This window comes from Bos indicus x Bos taurus, chromosome 10 (genome assembly GCF_003369695.1).
Source record: "Bos indicus x Bos taurus breed Angus x Brahman F1 hybrid chromosome 10, Bos_hybrid_MaternalHap_v2.0, whole genome shotgun sequence".
Lineage (NCBI taxonomy): Eukaryota > Metazoa > Chordata > Mammalia > Artiodactyla > Bovidae > Bos > Bos indicus x Bos taurus.
The window spans coordinates 39,729,468-39,745,453 of NC_040085.1; the positions used below are offsets into that span (position 1 = coordinate 39,729,468).

Genomic DNA, 15,986 nt, shown 5'->3' on the forward strand with positions numbered 1-15,986 from the left:
GTCCCAGCACGCAACCCGCCTCACGTGCCTCCAAGAATTTTTTTTTTTCCCCCCTCTTGCCCCGCCGAAACTGAGCAAAGCATACTGGGGCTTGTAGTCCTTGCGCCTCCTTTCCCTAGGTCCTCCGCGACAATCCGTCAGGTCCCGCCTATTATCTGCTCCCCAGGACATTTAGGCTTCTCTTGGCCCATGTGAAGACCAGGAAGTTGATAACTCGCGAGGCTCGCTACTGAGAGACGGTGGCTCGGATGGGACAGTCGCCAGGGATGGCGGAACGTAAGGATGGAGCGGGTGTCCGGACTGCTCTCTTGGACGCTGAGCAGATTCCTGTGGCTCTCGGGCCTCTCTGAGCCGGGAGCTGCCCGGCAGCCCCGGATCATGGAAGAGAAAGCGCTAGAAGTTTATGGTAATTAATTTTGTCCAGGGCACCATTTGGTGGTGAACGTGGAGGCTGGGCTAACAAGGGCCTCATCTGAGGGTTTGGAGTGTAAACTCGGGTGTTTTGCTGTATCTCCTTGGCAAGAGTAGAAAGCTTTTTGTCCCAGTCTTAAATCACGCGGGCATGTGGGTCTTCCTTAACACTTAGGCTCTTGCTAAATCCGGAGCAAGCCGAGTCCGGGTTATTTTCCTTGTGTGCCCCATATTCTAGTGGCCATCTCAAGACTTCTCGGCAGAGGCGTTTAAGATGCTTGATTAGGAAGCAGAACTGGCCTAATGGCCGCACTTGAGCCTCCTTCCTTCTTATCCCTAACCCTGGACACACACTCGTCTTTCCACCGTTGAGGATACTGTTGGGTGACCGCTTGGCCCAGGGTCACAGCCAGTCTGTTCTTCAGAGGCAGTAGGCAAGAGGTCCCCACGAGCCCGGCCATGAAATTATAGTTCTTTAACACGCCCACGCCTGGAGTGCAAAAGAACACACACGCACTGAGTTTTATATGTACATATGGCACCCCACTCCAGTACTCTTGCTTGGAAAATCCCGTGGACGGAGGAGCCTGTTAGGCTGCAATCCATGGGGTCGCTAAGAGTCGGACACGACTGAGCGACTTCACTTTCACTTTTCACTTTAATGCATTGGAGAAGGAAATGGGAGCCCACTCCAGTTGTTCTTGCCTGGGGAGTCCCAGGGACGGGGGAGCCTGGTGGGCTGCCGTCTATGGGGTCGCGCAGAGTTGGACACGACTGAAGTGATTTAGCATAGCATAGCATAACACACATAGTTTTTATGTGTATATTGAACATAGAATATTCTCAATTCAACCCCTGGAACCATCTTCATTGTACAGATGAGGAAACAGGTTTAGAGAGGTTAAACAACTATCTGGGGGCCACTCTGCCCATAAGGAAGCAGCAAAAACCAAAGCTCTTCTGTTTCCTAACTTGGTGCACTTTTCACCACTTCACGATTGCTTTATGACTTGCCTTTTTGCACTTATTAGTATTGTTTTTGAGACTACAAAGACTGGATCTAACTAGCACTCAGAGATTCCCGCTAACCCTAACCCAGGGTAAAAGTCTAACCACAAGAATGCAAATAATGCAGGTAAGGATTATAGACCAGCAGAAGAAGCTAGGGATGTTAAAGACCTTTGGCACTACTCTGGTTTACCTCTTGCTAGGTTAGGACTTAACCCTAGTCAGGTGACCGGTGTGAGTGGAATGATTTCCCCAAAGCAGTTAGACAGATTCCTGTCCTGTCAGGTCTCCATCTCCAGCATCTAGGGACAACAGGGCACTGGGGCTACAACTTTGGAAGAGGGAGATTTCTTGTCCTCACACTTACCTTGAAGGGGACCTTTATACACAAAAATAGAATTTTTAAAAATTATGTGCAGTACAAGTACCTGTATCAGAGATACAGGCAAAGAGGAAAGAGAGCCAGTAGTCTCTGACTAGGGGATCTGGAAGGACTTTAAGGAGAAGGGGTCACTTGAATTGGGCCTTGAAGCATTAGGATCTGGGCCTGTAAAGGGTACACAGCTTACTAAGCAGAGGGAAGAAGCAAGATTATAGAGGTAAGAAAATAACCTGTTTGGGGAACGGCAGGCAGGGCTACAGGATAGGGTTTGTGGTTAAAGGTGGAGGTGTGGTCAAAAATTGTTTTACAGAGCAGGTTGGAATGAGATCCTGAAGGTTTAAATATAAATGAAAAAGGTAATATCAGTGCAAAACCAGTAGAAGAATTTTAGTCAAGGGAGTAATGTGAGGAGAGCAACATTGCTTTCTTTCTAAAGAAATTAATCCAGATCACTGGAACAGTATCGAACAGTAGAGAAGTTGAATAAGGGGTGAGATTTAATTTCAGAGTCATTTAACATATAAACAATATAATACAGCTTGTGTATGTGAGCCTTACAGGGAAAAAGGCCTAGGATGAGGGGGAACTAACTCCTGTTAAGAAAACTTGTTTCCCCAAGCCCCAAGTTTCACAAGTCTTGCAAAGTTTCTTTTTCCTGCCTCCATTCTCAAATTCTGTTTCTAATCAAATGATAAGCTCAGGATTTGCTGGAGAGAAAGTAGAGCTTGATTGATTTGTTTTTCCCAGCAAGATTTCTGATTCCAAGAGTGTTGTAAATAGTAGAAGGAAACCTCAAGCCTGAGAACATCAAGCTTGTCCCTTGTGAACTCCTGCTTTTTTCTACCTCACCATTTCTTATTCTCCTTTTCCATCTTCTTCTACAACCTTAGAGTAAGAAGGAAGTCTTTTCCTCTGCAATGCCAACCCCGCCTCCCACATCGTTGATCTCATTCATTCCTGTTTATTTTACCAGCCTCCTTCTTAAAATTCAGTGTCCCTTCCTCTATTTGTGTTGTAAAAATATACTCATTTCCCTTATCCTTGTCACTGTTCTAGCTTTTTTAAAACCCACTGCCCTTTGCCCTTTCCTTCTTCCCTTTCAAAGTCCTAGGATTATGTTTGCAAGCTGGCCTCTACCTTCACCTCCCTACTGAAAGTGCTTTCTTGCAGGTGACCTCCTGACTAATAAATCAGAGACCTGGTTTAGCTCTCATTAACCTGAATTTTTCAGCAGCATTTGATGTTAATAATCATCCCCTCTTTCCTTCTCTACTGCTTTTTGCTTTGCTTCCTTCTGACCGCAAATTAGGTGCTTCCTACAGATCTATCCTTGGGTCTCTTTCCCTTTACATTTGAGGTCCTCCAACCTGGCTGCACATAAGAATAACCTGAGGGATTTTTTTAAGTCTCAATGCCCAAGTCCTCCTGTGAATCAGTTAAATCAGAATCCTGTGAATCAGTTAAATCAGAATCTTGGGGAGGGCTCAGACACCAGATTTTGTTTTGTTTTGTTTGTTTTTGAAGCATTCCTAGTGATTCCCTTGTTTGGCAAAGGTTAAAAACTATGGTTATACTCACTGTTGTTTGTGAATCCCATGATTTCAATAGCCACTCTAGCCTTGGTTCCCTTAAACCTTATGCTACAATTCCGTGTTGCTGGAATGTTCCATTGGTTTGCCCCTTAAGCACCTCAGAATGATTACATGTGAGATTTAATCACTTGTCTTAGTTCCCACCCAAATTTCTTCCTTTTTTCTTCTGATTCTATCTTGGTTCTTCCAGGCAGTTAGATTTACAATCTGAGTCATCTTCCTTTTCTCTCTTTCTTTGTCTTCTATGTCCAAACAATTGTCAGAGTCTGTCGATTCTGCCTTTAAAATTACTTCAATGTCTGTCTTGTTCTCTCTATTACTATGGTCATGTTCCTGTTTTAGGCTTGGCTTTTTCATCCGGTATCCCTGGCCCTGCCCTTTAGTGTAAGTCTACCAACTGGTCAATGAGTTACCAGCGGACAGTGTAACACTGTCTCTGTTATCCCCTTGTTCAGAGCCTCTTGAATAGATATTCTATTGCCTATAGCTGACTTTAAAAGACCCTTGATGGGCTGGCCTAAACTCTTAACTTCTTCACTTAATGCTGAGTTCCTGGCAAACTTAACTTGTTCATTTGGAAATGCTCCAAAATTTTACCCATTTTTAAAGACAATTCAGATTGCATTTCCATAAATCCTGAAACTAAGTTATTTCTTCCTCTTGAGCTTGTGTAACAAGCTATTTGCATATTCTCTCTGCAGAATTAGATCCAAGAAATTGGACATGAGGTACTAATAATCCACAAAAATGATTTTCTCAAAAGGAAATTTCTGTCAGAAATCTGGGGAGTGGCTGTAGTATTTGCTCAAACAAAAATAAAGTCAGTGTTTGGATTAAGACTGGCAAGATCAATTGTATTTAGAATATCCATGTTTTAACATAAGACCTTGTTTCTGATGATTCTTTAGATTTGATTCGAACCATCCGGGACCCAGAGAAGCCCAATACTTTAGAAGAACTGGAAGTGGTAACGGAAAGTTGTGTGGAGGTTCAGGAGATAAATGAAGACGACTATTTGGTTATTATAAGGTTCACGCCAACAGTACCTCATTGCTCTTTGGCGACTCTTATTGGTAAGGTTTTAGATAAAGATATTTATATATTGATACTGAATTATTCTAGCTGATACTGACCCACAGTAACAATTAGCATCATGGATCATACTTTATGGTTTACAGAATGTTTTCGATAGTTCTCACAATCAACATATGAGTCAATATTAGGTTTATTTTACAGATGAGGAACCTGAGGCTCAGGGAGTTTAAGGAACTTGCTTAGCATCATATAGTCAGGAAATGATGAAGTTGAGGCTCAACCCTAGGTCTCCTGACTTGAAGTGTGTTTTTTCTTTAGCTACACCATGCTGCTTCTCTACAATTAATGGAGGCTGGGTATGGGCCATCTTTTCGCCCCAGGTCTGGAGATGGGAATGGGTGTTGTCAGACTAGTGCCGTGCCCTCACCATCTTCTCCTTTTAGGTGCTCTCTTGGCTTCTATGTAGCATGGGCAGAAGGCCTGGTGGGAGGGTGTTTTTTCAGGTGCTTTTCTTTTTGAGAGGTTGCATTCCCAATACTTGGATTAGTTAGCAGTGAGATATACAGTCAATATCTTTGAATGTATATTTTGTGAAAAAAAGACGAAGTTTATTTCAAACCAAATCTTGATCCATGGGGAACCAGTTAAATAATCAGTGATGGTGTTTATCAACCATGAAATACTATGCAGTTATCAAAAAATGAAGAAACTCTCCATATACTAATATGGAAAGATCTCTGTGACATACTGTTAGGAAATAAAAGCAAGTATAATATTCCTACATTTATGTAAAAAAAAAGGTTAAAAATATATATTTATGTTTGGTTGCATATCATAAAGAAAACGTAAATGAATAGCTGAGATGAGGTGGGCATTAGTGATGGTGAGAACTGGTCAGATGGGGGATAGGGTAGGTGGAAGACTTTATACCTTTCTGTATTTTTAAGTTTTTGAACATTGAGCCTATATTATCTATTTGAAAATAGACAAATTTATAAATAGGCTTGGAAAGGTAAATATTTTATTATTGTTCCCACTGTTGTTGTGAGTTCTGTCTTTTCTCACTTGTTGGACCTGGGATCCCTCAGTTAGTGGTTTCCAGCATATGGGCCACATCTTGAGGGACTAGAAGGTCTGTGAATCTGTAGATGCTATTGTGGTTATAAAACTCCAGCACTAGAAAAAGCATTGTTGAATGCGTATTTTTTTGTCATTGGACAATTTCTGAATCAACAGGTATTGATAACAGATTTCAGAAAGTAATATTTATATTGTGTTTCTTAAATTATGAAACACAATTATAACAAACTTGTTGGCAATAATTTTGAAATTCCACAAATTCATAAAGAAGAAAAATCTCAAAAAGTTAGCATTAGAAAGTGTGCTCCAGGCTAAAATTCCAGCTCTGTTAGTTCTGTCACTTTGTGGCCTTGGGCAAGTTACATAACCTTTCTGAGCTTATCTCCTTATCTGTAAAAATAGTGATAATAAGGGTAACTGGAACCTGGTAGGCTACAGTCCAGGGGGTCGCAAAGAGTCAGACAGGACTGAAGTGACTTAGTGCACGCGCGCATGCGCACACATACACACACTGAGTTGTAGAGGTTAAATAATAGAAAGCATGAAATAGATGAGAAATGTTTTTTAGTTCTTCTTAAATATTCTTTAGTTATATGGTTATATAGGAACATGCTAATCACATTGATGTATCAGTTTTGTAACCATATGGACTACTAGCCTTCCACAATTATTAATAAACTATAATGAAAAACTTTACATATAAATATTTTTATTTATCTCTAATTATTGGTTCAGGATAAATTCCTATAAGTGGAATTATGGGGTCATATGGTCAGAGAAGGCAATGGCAATCCACTCCAGTACTCTCGCCTAGAAAATCCTATGGACGGAGGAGCCTGGTAGGCTGCATTCCTGGGGTCGCTAAGAGTCAGACACGACTGAGCGACTTCACTTTCACTTTTCACTTTCATGCATTGGAGAAGGAAATGGCAACCCATTCCAGTGTTCTTGCCTGGAGAATCCCAGGGACGGGGGAGCCTGGTAGGCTGCCGTCTATGGGGTTGCACAGAGTCGAACACAACTGAAGCGATGCAGCAGCAGCAGCAGCAGCATGGTCGAAATATTTTTAAGCCTCTGGGTAAATATTAGCAAGTCCTTGTTAAAAAGTTCATACTAGGAGTTCCCTGGCAGTCCACCAAGTTAGGACTCTGCGCTCTCACTGAAGGTGGCACACTGCAGAGGGTTGGGAACCATTTGCCTCAGATTGGGACTGGAACCCATGTGCCAGGACTCAAACCCAGCCAGAACCCTCGGCCTTCCAACTGAGATCACACTCCTGGTTTCAGGACCTGATGAAGCTCAGGTTCTTGATGTCTCACTGCATAAAGAATTCAGTGAGAGACAAAGTGGTAGGATAAGAAGTGGATTTATTTAGAGAGAAACAGAGTGTGGGACATTTCAGAAAGCAAGAGCAGCTGCGGTAGAAACACTCCACAAATAAGAGTGTGGAGGCTAATGAGTGGGAGAATTATTCCAACTATTTTGGGGAAAGAGTGGAAGTTTCTAGGAATTGGGCCACTGCCCACTTTTTGGTCATTTATATGTCAGCCTTGGGGCTGTCATGGCGCCTCTGGGTGTGTATCTTCAGTATACAGGGCCACGGGTCTAGTCGAAGTTAACTTGCCTGCCATCTTGGACCCGTTTGATTCTAATTAATAAGCTGATTGTGTCCTTGGGCTGTGTCATTGTTTCAGAAGTTGTGCTCTGCCCTCTTTCCTCCTGTTTCAGGTTCTGTCCCTGGTCAGGGAACTAAGATCCCACAATCTGGGCTGTGTGGCCAAAAAAGGAAAAAAAAAAAAAAGAAAATTCATTCTCTTTGACCTAAGAAGTAAGGAACTAGTTTCCTAGGAGAAGATAGTAGCATGTACAAAACAGATAGGGTAAATTTATAATAATAAATCTTGAAAGAAACTTATCTATTAATAAGGATATGATATAAAAATAATGCAATTTCTTAATTTCTATTGAAAATGAACATAATCAAGGAATTAAAGTATCAGTATGAGAAGTGTATGAAAAAGCTTGAATGATAAGTTGAATTTTTATTATGATTGCAGTTATTTTAAAACAAATGTTTGTGGATAAAGATTGAGAGAGCACATGAAATCAAAATAACTGTAAAGATGTCAAGATTAGTTTATGGTTGATATTTCAGTTCTGTACACTTCTTGAAAAGAGTTTTGTCACTTTTTTGGCCCTTTTGATATGGGATTCAGTTGAGACCCTTGGCTTTTCAGTGGGTTGCCTAGTAATGTATCATAGTAACTGTTCAAGCAACATGATTGGAAAACTCGATGAAGAGAGTCATCTTTCTGTGTGATGCATTAGAAGGCATTTCCTATGAGCAGGTAATACTGTTGCAAGAAAGAGTGGGTCTTGAGAGGATGGTCACATCCTAGGTCACATCTGATCCCTGGGACAGCCACCAAGTATGGGTTCTTAGCTTCGTGCAGGAAAAAATTCAAGAGCGAGCAAGCCATTAATAAAGTGAAAGAAGGCTTATTTAGGGAGGAAACACACTCCATGGACAGTGTGGGCCACCTCCAGAATGCAAGAGAGACACCAAGGGTAAAGGGGTAGTCAGTTTTTATAGATGTGGGTAATTTCATAGGCTAATGAATGGGAGGAGTAGTCCAGATATTCTTGGGGAACCATTGAGGATTTTCGTGAATTGGGTCACCACCCACTTCTTGGCCATTATGGTTAGCCATGGAGCTGTTGGGATGCCTGTGGGTGTGTCACATAGCTTGCTGATGGGTTACAATGAGTGAATACAAAGGCTCAAGTTCTGGTGGAAATCAACTTGTCCAGCATCTTGTATCTGTTTGGTTCTAATCAGTTTATGTCACGTCCTCAGGCTAAGTCATTCTTTTAAAGGTTGTGCCTTGCCCTCTTCCTGTCTCAGTACTAAGCAGAGAAAGGCACCTGAGTAAGAGTTCCACTCTGACTACTTAGGTTGTCACCTACTCAGTTACCCTGCAGTCCATGGGGTTGCAAAGAGTCGGATAGGACTAAGCGACTTCACTTTCACTTTTCACTTTCATGCATTGGAGAAGGAAATGGCAACTCACTCCAGTGTTCTTGCCTGGAGAATCCCAGGGACAGGGGAGCCTTGTGGGCTGCTGTCCATGGGGTCGCACAGAGTTGGACACGACTGAAGCGACTTAGCAGCAGCAGCAGCAGCAGCAGTTACCCTGGTATGTAATTCCAAAGACAAGGAAGACGCAAAGAGGGTGAGTGGGTATGATCTTGGGTGGCCTCAGTCTGCAGCAGCTTAAGGTGGGGCTTCAGTTCCTGGTCAGAGACTGAAGCCAGTGAAAGCACTGAATTCTAGTCACTGAACCAGTGGTCAGTGACAAGGCCCAAAGCTTTGCAGAGAGGAATTCCCACAAAGACAGAAAGTAGTGAAACAAGTAAAATGTTTATTAGGAAAAAAAGAATACAGAATGTGTGGATAGACACACGGGCAGACTCAGAGTCATGCCCTAGTGGTAGTTTGAATACTTTTATGGGGCATTTCTTCCGGGTTTCCTTTGACCAGTCGTCTTGCTTGCCGGGTTCTGAGTCAATATTTGGTATGTCTCAGGCTCCTCTCATTTATGCATGTGCTTCTTTTAGCCAGGATAGATTCTAGCAAAGAGGCCTGTGTGTAGTTGCCTCACTTACTCTGAGGTGATGCCCCCCTCTCTTCTGACCTCCAAGGAGCCTTTCTGTCCTGTGTAGTCAGGGAAGTCTCCTTTAAGAATGAGGAATATGTGGTCTTTTATCTCTTAACTTCCCTGATAGTTCAGTTGGTAAAGAATCCGCCTGCAATGCAGGAGACCCCAGTTCGATTCCTGGGTCAGGAAGATACCCTGAAGAAGGGAAAGGCTACCCACTCCAGTATTCTGGCCTGGAGAATTCCATGGACTATATATATAGTCCGTGGGGTCGAAAGGAGTCATGGACAGGACTGAGCGACTTTCACTTTCATATCTCTTAACTGGGCAGAGCCCAGCCTCCTCCCCTCCATTGTCCTGCTATTTTTGTCTTAAGAGTTTCAGAACAAACTCCAGCTGTTTGCCCCCAGGGCCCATCTATCTCCTGCCTCACAATAGGGCAGAAAAACCACTTGATAATCTTCTGCAAGAAGGCAGGAGATGAAGGGCATAGGATTTGCAGTCTAGATTTAACTTCTAGCTCCTTCCACTTATTAGCTATGTGATGTTGAACAACTCACTTATCTTGGTTCCTGACTGTAAAATGTAAAATAGTAATAGCTAACATTTATTGGATACTTAATTATGTGTCAACTACTATTTTAAGCATAAAAATATAGTTACTCCTCACCTTATACTTAGTGGTACTATTATAATACTTACGAAAACAGATAATGAAACTGAAATTCAGAGAGGTTAAGTAACTTGCCTGGTGTCACATAGCTAGTGTGTAGTGGAGCCAGTTTTGAACCCAGAGTATCTATCTCAGTATTCTATATTGCCTATCTTTAGAATACTGATATTCAAGAAAATGCTTTGTGAATTGTAAAACAGTTATTGTTTATGGATAAAATACTTACCTGAAACCATTCATCTCAGATTGGGATTTAACCGAGTCTCCAGTCCAGCCAAAATCTTGCCTGGGACTTGAAGGCACATGGTCAAGACTCTAACCTAACCAAAACCCAGTTTGGGACTAGAACCCAAGTGGCCAGGACTTGAACCCAGCTCCACGGTCTTTCAATTGAGATCATACCTGGTTTCAGTACCTAATGAAATGCAGGTTCTTGATTTCTCATCAAAGAAGGAATTCAGTAAGAGACAAAGTGATAGGTAAGAAATGAATTTATTTAGAGAGAAACATACTCCACAAATAGTATGGGCCATCCCAGAAGGCAAGAGTGGCCTTGGCAGAAGCATGTGCCACAGACAAGAATGTGTGCTGTTGTGGAGGGTGAATGCGGCCTTGAATCTGGTGTGGTTAGCTTTTATAGACAGGGTAAGATTGCTGGGAGAAATATCAATAACCTCAGATATGCAGATGACACCAGCCTAATGGCAGAAAGCAAAGAGGAACTAAAGAGCCTCTTGATGAAGGTGAAAGAGGAGAGCAAAAAACCTGCCTTAAAATTCAACATTCAGAAAACTAAGATCATGGCATCCAGTCCCATCACTTCATGGCAAATAGATGAGGAAAAAATAGGAACAGTGACAGACTTTATTTTCTTGGGCTCCAAAATCACTGTGGATGGTGATTGTAGCCATGAAATTAAAAGACACTTGCTCCTTGGAAGAAAAGCTTTGACAAACCTAGACAGCATATTAAAAAGCAGAGATATCACTTTGCCAACAGAAGTCCGTACAGTCAAAGCTATGGTTTTTCCAATAGTCATGTATGGATGTGAGAGTTGGACCATAAGGGAGTCTGAGCACCGAAGAATTGATGCTTTTGAACTGTGGTGCTGGAGAAGTTGAGGGTCCCTTGGACAGCAAGATCAAACCAGTCAACCCTAAAGGAAATCAACCCTGAATATTCATTGGAAGGCCTGATGCTGAAGCTGAAGCTCCAGTACTTTGGCCATGTGATACAAAGAGTTGACTCATTGGAAAAGACCCTCATGCTGGGAAAGATTGAGGGCAGAAGGGAGCCACCAGGGAAACCCATCTAGGGATGTAGATTTAGTTAAAATTGTGTTCTTATTTTGTGGTGGGAAAGAAGTGAAACATTGGCACTGAGGCTCTGTTCCAAGGTGATTTTTAATTTCTCTTAGAAGACTCAACTAGAAGAAAGAAAAAATTATTGAAATATGACTTGGTATTGGGGCAATAAACTGAACTTCAGAGGATCTTGTTTGGCGCAAACAACTACATTTGTACCTTGCAGGCATAGAGGATTCCAAATTTGAGAGTGCTTTAAAAAGTGGCTCTTACTTAGTTTTAAGTTTTTGCGTGGCCTGACCAGTTGTAAGCATTCCAAAGTTTAATGAATCTGTTGATCTTTGATGGAAGGCGAATTGATGTAGCAGACAGGATCTGGGGTTTTGCAGTGGTTTGGGTTCTAATCCCAGCTTGGTCACTATACTAGTTCTTTGATCTTCGTCAAGTTACATTGTGACCTTGGTTTCATAATTTGTAGAATGGGGTTGATAATACCTGACTCAGTGGATTATCATGAGGAATTTTTAAGGTTGTGCTTATATGTTAAAGATTAGCTAAAGGTGCCAGCCTCAAAGGAGGCCTACATTGGATTGAGTCTAAGCTGTTTTCAGCTACTGTTTTGTATGGAGATGCCTACACATAGCTGTATCCTTTTTCAAAAACCAATAAGAGAGATAATTGATGCATTTTTCCCCCCCTCCACAGGGCTGTGCTTAAGAGTAAAACTTCAGCGGTGTTTACCGTTTAAACATAAGGTAAGGAATGTATTTTTTGTTGTTGTTTTATAACAGCATTGTTGAGACTTGATGTACATATCATACAACCACCTATTTAAAGTGTAGAATTTAATGGGTTTTGGTATATTCACAGAATTGTGCAGCCATCACTACTGTACTTTAGAACATTTTCATTATCCCAGTAAAAACCCCATATCAATTAGCAGTCATTACCCATTTTTCCCAAACCTTATCCCATCCCTGGAAGTGGAATGTTAGTCACTCAGTCGTGTCTGACTCTTTGTGACCCCATGGACTTCAGCTCACTAGGCTCCTCTGTCCATGGAATTCCCTAGGCAAGAATACTGGAGTGAATTGCCATTCCCTTCTCCAGGGGATCTTTCCGACCCAGGGGTTGAACTTGGGTCTCCTGCATTGCAGGCAGATTCTTTACCATCTGAGCTACCTGGGAAGCCTATCCCTAGGCAACCACTTATGTACTTTTGTCTGTATAGATCTGACTATTCTGGATGTTTTATTTAAATGGAATCATACAATTTGTAAGCATCAGGATCTTTTCCAATGAGTTAGTTCTTTGCATCAGGTGACCAAAGTATTGGAGCTTCAGCTTCAGCATCAGTCCTTCCAATGAATATTCAGGACTTATTTCCTTTAGGATTGACTGGTTGGAACTCCTTGCAGTCCAAGGGGACTCTCAAGAGTCTTCTCCAGCACCACAGTTCAAAAGCATCAATTCTTCGGCGCTCAGCTTTCTTTATGGTCCAACTTTCACATCCGTACATGACTACTGGAAAGACCATAGCTTTGACTAGACAGACCTTTGTCAGTAAAGTAATGTCTCTGCTTTTTTTTTTTTTTAATTTTATTTTTAAACTTTACATAATTGTATTAGTTTTGCCAAATATCAAAATGAATCCGCCACTCTGCTTTTTAATATGCTGTCTAGGTTTGTCATAACTTCTTTTTCCAAGGAGCAGATGTCTTTTAAGTTCATGGCTGCAGTCACCATCTGCAGTGATTTTGGAGCCCAAGAAAAAATCTGTGACTGTTTCCATTGTTTCCCCATCTATTTGCCATGGAGTGATGAGACTGGATGCCATGATCTTAGTTTTTTGAATGTTGAATTTTAAGGCAGGTTTTTAGCTCTCCTCTTTCACTTTCATCAAGAGGCTCTTTAGTGCCTCTTCGCTTTCTGCCATTAGGCTGGGGTCATCTGCCTATCTGAGGTTATTGATATTTCTCCCGGCAATCTTGATTCCAGCTTGTGCTTCATCTAGCCCAGCATTTCACAAATTTCCCTAAATTACCAAAGTAAATGAGTATATGGGGTCTCCCAGGTAGCTCAGTGGTAAAGAATCCACCTGCCAATGCAGGAGATGTGGGTTTGATCTTTGGGTCAGGAAGAACTCCTGGAGAAGGAAATGGCAACCCAGGCAATGTTCTTGCCTGGGAAGTCCCTTAGACAGAGGAGCCTAGTGGGCTATGACTCTACAGTCTATGGCATCGTAAAAGTCAAACATGACTTAGTGACTAAACACCACCACCAACAAATGAATATAGATTGATTTTATATCACCTCCTTTGTTGTTCACAATAAGAGTTACTGTTAATGACATTGATGGAATTTATATGGTGTTTTGTATTTTAAAGAAAACTGAACAAGATGGTCTCTAAGGTCTCTTATAGCCATAATAGGTTATGATTTTTCCCCATCATGAAAAACATTTATCTCAGTAGTGAATAAGTATATGAGAATTAGATCATGTGCTCCAGTGTTCCCTGAAGAATAGACATATCTTTATCATATAGAATGATTTAGTTACCACAAAATTTGCAATAATTTTGTGGGTTTGTCTCAAAAACTCTGATTCTTGGAGATTAGCTCATTTGAGCAAGTGAGTGCAGCGGGACCCAGAGGGATAGCTTAACCAGTGGTGTACTTGAAAATAAATTTATCAAGATAATAGTAGATGAGAAAATGACGAAACTGAAAACTATATTATCGTGACCCTGTTTGTATAAAATACTCAATAAAAATAAACTTTCAGCCTTGGTGGGTGTGTGTGTTGTACGTGGGTATAGAGAAAAATATGGAAGAAAGTACACTAGATTAATGTGACTTTCTTTTGGGTGGGGCAGGGAGTAAGTTTAGATACCAATTTGGGAAGAAAAGGCAGAGTACAGGGGAGAGAGATTCTGGAGCAAAACATGTATGAGACCTCATCTGTGTAAAATCGTAGATTTGTGTTTATAAAAAAATAATGGGAATACCTCCTGTGGACTTTACCTGTGTGACGAAAAAAAAAAAAAAAAAATCCTTGTAACTTCAGCCTTCATTTTAGCAAAGAGCGTGAAGATGTGTCCCAAGTCTTTGATGTTGGAAACAGGATTGGGCTTTCATCCCTAGGCTCTGGAGTTCATTGTATATTCCACCTCACTCATCTAAGTGTTTTGCTTTCAATGTATTTTTTTCCTAGTTGGAAATCTACATTTCTGAAGGAACCCACTCAACAGAGGAAGATAGTAAGTGAATTTTGAACCATTATTAGAAAACAACTTTATATAGTACTTTATCTTGGATATGAGGTTCTTCCGCCAGCCAAGTGTCCACTGGGTCATTTGCAAAAGAGTACAAAATCAGCTACTAGCTTTTCCTTGAGAAGAAAGTAATTTTTTCAGTGGAACTCTGGGTGAACTAGAATTAAGCCCTGTGGATATTGACTGGTTTAGTCCAGGGGCCACACATCTGTAAAGAATATGCAGCTTTGGAAACCTTGACTTACAGACTCTCAGGAGAGCTTAACTCTTTTCTTTGGTGGCAGGATACAGAGCTGTATATTTGAAACTGAAATCAAAGGTCCAGAAAATAAAGCGTTAGGGAATCTTGGGGTAGGGGTTGTCTTTGTGAATTTGGATTAATGTATTATATTGAAATTTTTTTTTTTTTTTTTTGGCCATATTCTGTGGCATGTGGGATCTTAGTTCCCTGACCAGGGGTCGAATTGCAACATCTCCTGCAGTGGAAGCATGGAGTCTTCCTTAACCTTGTTTTTTTTTGAGAACTTTTTTTATATAAAGACTCTCTGGCCTACAGAGAGAAACAAAGTGGCAACCACTTAAAAACAGCAGAGATGGAATTCAGGAAAAGCAAAACTGGAATTACAGGAAAATTTTTTTCTCTTTAAGTCTTCCTTTCAAAACTTATGAATATTTAGCCAAAACCTGCGTCAAGTTTTCAAGGAGTTGAATTCTATATTAACAAACTAATAAAAATATTATCTGTTGCTGTAGATTGACAGAGTTATGCTAACTTGTGTGCGTGTGTTTTGCAGTCAACAAGCAGATAAATGACAAAGAGCGAGTGGCGGCTGCCATGGAGAACCCCAACTTACGGGAAATCGTGGAACAGTGTGTCCTGGAACCTGACTGACAGCTGTTTTAGAGCCACTGATGTATAATCATTTGATATATTTGTTTAAAGTCTTTGTAAAATGTAAAAGATTAATACATAGGTGATTTGTACCTCAAAGCATTTTTTTAAATGATGATTTCCAAGCAAGATTTAATTATCAGGTAGTACCTAGTTTGTTCAATGTCTAACATTCTCAGGATTTGTAACCCTTAAATGATCAGACAAAAATATTTTCTAGTTATTGTGTGTAAGATGAGTTGCTATTTTTCTGATGCCCATTCTGATGCTTTTCATGTCAAAATATTTACTGTGCCCAAATGTATTCAATTTAAACCATTACTCTGTAAAATAAATAAAACAAAGATGATTCTTGTACACACATTAGAATGTTTTTATTTAATTGTAAATTTCAGTGTAAACACTCAAAGATACTTCCAAACCTTTATTTTCTGATTATTATGTAGAATCAGAGATAGGAGAGCTAAGGCTTCCCTGGTGGTCTAGTGGTAAAGAATTGCCCTGCCAACAAGGGACACAGGTTCAATCCCTGGTCTGGGAAGATTCCACATGCCATGGAGCAACTAAGCCAGTGTTCTGCAACTACTGAAGCCCACATGCCTAGAGCCAGTGCTCCATAACAAGCGAAGCCAGGGCAATGAGAAGCCTGCACACTGCAACGAAGAGTAGCCCCGC

The 15,986-nt window shown here is 41.0% G+C and overlaps 1 protein-coding gene across 2 annotated transcripts; it reads left to right on the forward strand.

Annotated features, from left to right (window-relative positions):
- The first annotated feature begins 98 nt into the window (after positions 1-98).
- On the forward strand, positions 99-15,674 carry CIAO2A (cytosolic iron-sulfur assembly component 2A). Of its 2 annotated transcripts, XM_027553781.1 has the most exons (5): positions 99-406; positions 4,302-4,466; positions 11,850-11,899; positions 14,359-14,404; positions 15,214-15,674. In XM_027553781.1, the coding sequence occupies exons 1-5, from the start codon at positions 283-285 to the stop codon at positions 15,309-15,311; spliced, it is 483 nt and encodes a 160-aa protein (XP_027409582.1). In that variant the 5' UTR covers positions 99-282; the 3' UTR covers positions 15,312-15,674. The 2 variants fall into 2 exon arrangements, with proteins under 2 accessions (XP_027409582.1, XP_027409583.1); XM_027553782.1 differs by lacking the exon at positions 11,850-11,899 and having other exon boundaries at positions 109-406.
- Positions 15,675-15,986: the final 312 nt, after the last annotated feature.